Source organism: Auxenochlorella protothecoides (genome assembly GCF_000733215.1).
Source record: "Auxenochlorella protothecoides strain 0710 unplaced genomic scaffold scaffold54, whole genome shotgun sequence".
Classification (NCBI taxonomy): Eukaryota; Viridiplantae; Chlorophyta; class Trebouxiophyceae; order Chlorellales; family Chlorellaceae; genus Auxenochlorella; species Auxenochlorella protothecoides.
Window position 1 is genome coordinate 582,733 of NW_011934258.1, and position 3,758 is coordinate 586,490.

The 3,758-nt window shown below is 64.7% G+C and overlaps 2 protein-coding genes across 2 annotated transcripts; both read left to right on the forward strand.

The window, feature by feature from the left end:
• Nucleotides 1–179: 179 nt before the first annotated feature.
• F751_4835 (Delta-1-pyrroline-5-carboxylate synthase) lies at nt 180–1,725 on the forward strand (the record flags this gene model as incomplete). Its single annotated transcript, XM_011400936.1, has 4 exons — nt 180–443; nt 669–1,071; nt 1,293–1,402; nt 1,567–1,725. 4 exons carry the CDS (start codon nt 180–182, stop codon nt 1,723–1,725), a joined length of 936 nt encoding a protein of 311 aa, XP_011399238.1.
• A 255-nt stretch (nt 1,726–1,980) lies between these two features.
• Nucleotides 1,981–3,180, forward strand: F751_4836 (Cation transport regulator-like protein 2; the record flags this gene model as incomplete). Its single annotated transcript, XM_011400937.1, has 4 exons — nt 1,981–2,032; nt 2,128–2,294; nt 2,476–2,778; nt 3,010–3,180. 4 exons carry the CDS (start codon nt 1,981–1,983, stop codon nt 3,178–3,180), a joined length of 693 nt encoding a protein of 230 aa, XP_011399239.1.
• Nucleotides 3,181–3,758: the final 578 nt, after the last annotated feature.

Genomic DNA, 3,758 nt, shown 5'->3' on the forward strand with positions numbered 1-3,758 from the left:
GTAGAAATGTGTGTTGTTTTTTTTTTGTGGGGGGGGGGGGGGGGGGGCTTCGGGCCAGTCTGGTCTTGCTGCAGTAAGGCGATGTGACTGCCTCTGAAAAGCTCCAGAGTTGAAGGGCGGCTGCACTTGCCCTGCCTGGGGAAACGTGGTATTCACCAGATGCCACTCAGGGATCCTGCATGGTCTTCCCTCCCGCCTGGTTGCCGCCTGAGTTTTGGATCCCCATCTCGACCACCCTTCCAAATGCCGCTCCGCAGGGGGGCAAGGAGGCGGCCCACTCCAACGCCATCCTCCACAGGCTGATCAGCGAGGTGTTGGACGCCAGGGCCCCCAGCGTGGGCTCCGGCCTCGTCTCCCTGGTCACCTCCCGCGACGACATTGATGCCCTGCTGAAGTTGGATGACGTGATTGATCTTGTCATCCCCCGTGGCGGGAACGCCCTGGTGAGGCTCATGCTTGAGATTTGGTGGGGGCTGGGATGGGACGGGCAAGCCAGTGGCCTTTCGTGGCCCCTTGCTTGGGGCCCGGGGACAAGGGGAGCGCGTCCCCGGCGGGGGGAGAGTGGGTGGCACTGCCCTTAATGATGCCGCCGCCTTGCCTCCGTGCTCCCACCCCCCACTCCACCATTGAACGCTCCATCCCCGCACCCTCCATCACCACTCGCGCAGGTGTCCCACATCCAGCGCTCCACCCGCATCCCAGTGCTGGGCCACGCCGACGGCATCTGCCACGTGTACGTCGACGCCGAGGCCGACCCGGCCAAGGCGCTGGCCATCGCCGTGGACTCCAAGGCCGACTACCCCGCCGCCTGCAATGCGGCCGAGACCATCCTGGTGCATGCATCGCTGGCCGACGGCCTGGCGCGGGAGCTGCTGGAGGCGCTGAAGGGCGCTGGCGTGGCCGTGCACGCCGGGCCGCGGGCCGCCGAGCGGTACGGGCTGGAAAGGGCGGCGTCGCTGCGCCACGAATACTCCTCGCTGGACGTCGGGTTTGAGCTGGTGGACGACCTGGCCGCCGCGATCGACCACATTCACGCCCACGGCAGCTCCCACACCGAGGTGGTGGTCACAGGTAGCAGAGTTGGGGTTGAGGAGAGGCAGGGGTTGGGAGGAGGTGGGGGAGACTTTGGGGAAAAGGGGGTGGTGGAGGAGAATGGAGAGCCCCGGTGCACAGCAAGGGCGCTTGGATTATCATGTCGCTGGCACGGTGCGCATGGGGAGCTTGATAAGCTGAAGCATGGACAAGGGCAGGTGTGACGGACTTCCAAGTATATCGTCATTTCCCTCCAACAGAGAACCAAGCGACTGCTGACACCTTCCTCCAGCTGGTGGACGCGGCGTGTGTGCACCACAACGCCTCCTCCCGCTTCTCGGACGGCTTTAGATACGGCCTGGGCGCAGAGGTGGGTGGGCTGACGACGGGCGGAGGGGGTGGGGTGCTGGTGGGGGCAAGGTGGGTGCCGGTCAGGCAGACGCATTCCTCTCACCGGTGTGCATGAAATTGGTTTGCACCTGGCCCCGGCCCTTCCCTGAATCCAACCTCGACCTTTCCAAAAACTTGTTGTAGGTGGGCATCAGTACGGGGCGGATCCACGCCCGTGGACCCGTGGGCGTGGAGGGCCTGCTCACCACCAAGTTTGTGCTCAGGGGCACGGGCCAGGTCGTGAACAAGGACCAGGGCGTCAAGTACACCCATGTCGCACGCGACCCCCAAAAATTGGCATGATCCGGCGCCTCTGTGTGTACATCCTTTGAAAAACCTTGTTCCAGATTGTAACCGTTGCGCAGCCTGTGTCCGGCATTCGCTCCATGCGATGGTGCGTGGAAATAGTGCGGGCTATGGTTTCCATGATCACTCGAACACCATACACTTCTGCTGGGCAGTGAATGGCGTCGGCGCGACCCCACCACGTTTGTTTGGTTGCATCATTGCAGAAGGAGCTGACCGATCGCCGTATTCGCTCCGAGTCGCGGCGCTGTGATGACCGTGGCGGCCCCCTCGGCTGTGCCCTCTGGCTCCATATGGATATTCGGTGAGCAAGCCTTTCTTGGATGGCTGCCTGAAAAGCCCTGTTGCATGTGGAGGCAAGAATTCCAAAAAGCCTGTCCCCTCACTCCGGCTGGTCAGGCTTTGGCAGCCTCGTCCACAGCCCCGGCTTCGAGTTCAAGGGCAGGGTGGAGGGGTTCATCCGGGGGTACCGTAGGGTGTTCTGGCAGGGCTCCACAGACCACAGGGGCCATCCTGGAGCCCCAGGCCGCGTGGCAACCCTGCATGAGGACCCAGAAGCCGTCACCGTGCGTGGTGGTTGAGGGGTGGGTGGCCTGGCCGCCTGGGATGGATGTGTGCTCCGCACATTCCAGTGGGGAGAGCAGTGTTGCAAACATCGAGGTTGCTCAAGGGGGACTGCAGCGCTCCCGCCTCCTCCACGCACCCGTTTATCAGTCATCTCCACCCCGCTCCCCCTGCACTGCACAGTGGGGCGTGGCCTACGAGCTGGCGGGCAGCCACGAGGAGCAGGAGCGCACCCTGCACTACCTGGAGTGGCGGGAGAAGCAGTACGACATCCGGCGCCACGTATCCGTCTGGGCCGCCCCCGGGGACGCCCGACCGGCGGTGGAGGACGCGCTGGTGTACATCGCGGGCTCCGACCCGGGGTCAAACCCCGACTACCTGGGCCCGGCGCCGCTGGCCACGCTGGCGCACACCGTGGCCACTGCCGAAGGCCCCTCCGGCCCCAACCACGTGTACCTCTTCCGCCTGGCCAACGGGCTGCGCATGGTGGGATTTGAAGGAGGGGCGGGAACTTCCCTTGTGGGCTGCAGGGGGTAGAAGAGAAGTCGCCGGTGACCAGGATTCCGTTACTCTAGCAGGTGCTGTGAATGCGTGGATGCACAGGACCAACTCTGCCCTGCCAGGGGAGGCCAGGATTGATGGTGCCTTCTTCACACCCACCCACCGCGGAGGCCCCAAACATCCTTGTGTCACGACCCTCCACCAATCTGTGTGCAGCTCGGCATGGATGACCCCGGGGTGTTTGAGCTGGAGGAGGCGGTGAAGGCCCGGATGGCTGAGCTCGGCCTTGAGTGCCAGTCGCTGGAGGCACCCTCCAACCCCGCAGCCGACCACGCCGTGTACTGGGAAAGCGTGGCCAAGAAGAAGGGCGAATCGGCGGGCGCCTGACAGGGTCACGGCAGAGGTCTGGAGGGTGCCAGGGAGCACAAAGGCGTCGACCAAGGTTGAATACAAATGGCGGCCTGCTGTGCGGCGGTCACTCCTGCGACCATCTGCGTCACCCCCTGTGCACAGCCTGAGTATCATGGGCGTGCCAGCAGTGCTTCCCACCGAAAGATTCATTGTCATGCAGTGACTTGCTGCGTCCTGCTTCCATCGTCCATTCATAGATCCCCTCCATTGTTGCCAGCTGGCTTGCTCTGGGGTAACTGGCACTTGACTACAGAATTTGAAGAGCCTTGCACGACTCGTCTGCATGGGATGCATGCGGCAGGCATCGACAGACTACGCCCCGGCAGATGCAAGACCTGACGCGGCAGGGAGTCACTCCGGTGTGCCACTGCACCGCCACCCCTGTCTCGGCCCCGGGGCACTGACGTCGACACGGATCACCACTTCACCACCTCTCGCCCTCGCGGCGTGCCGGGGGCGGGGCCGGCCTGTCGTCGGGCCGGCGCGGGGCCCTGCTGCCCGCCGCCCCCGAGGGCTGCCACGCGCCCGCGCCGCGCCGGGGCTCCTCGCGGGGC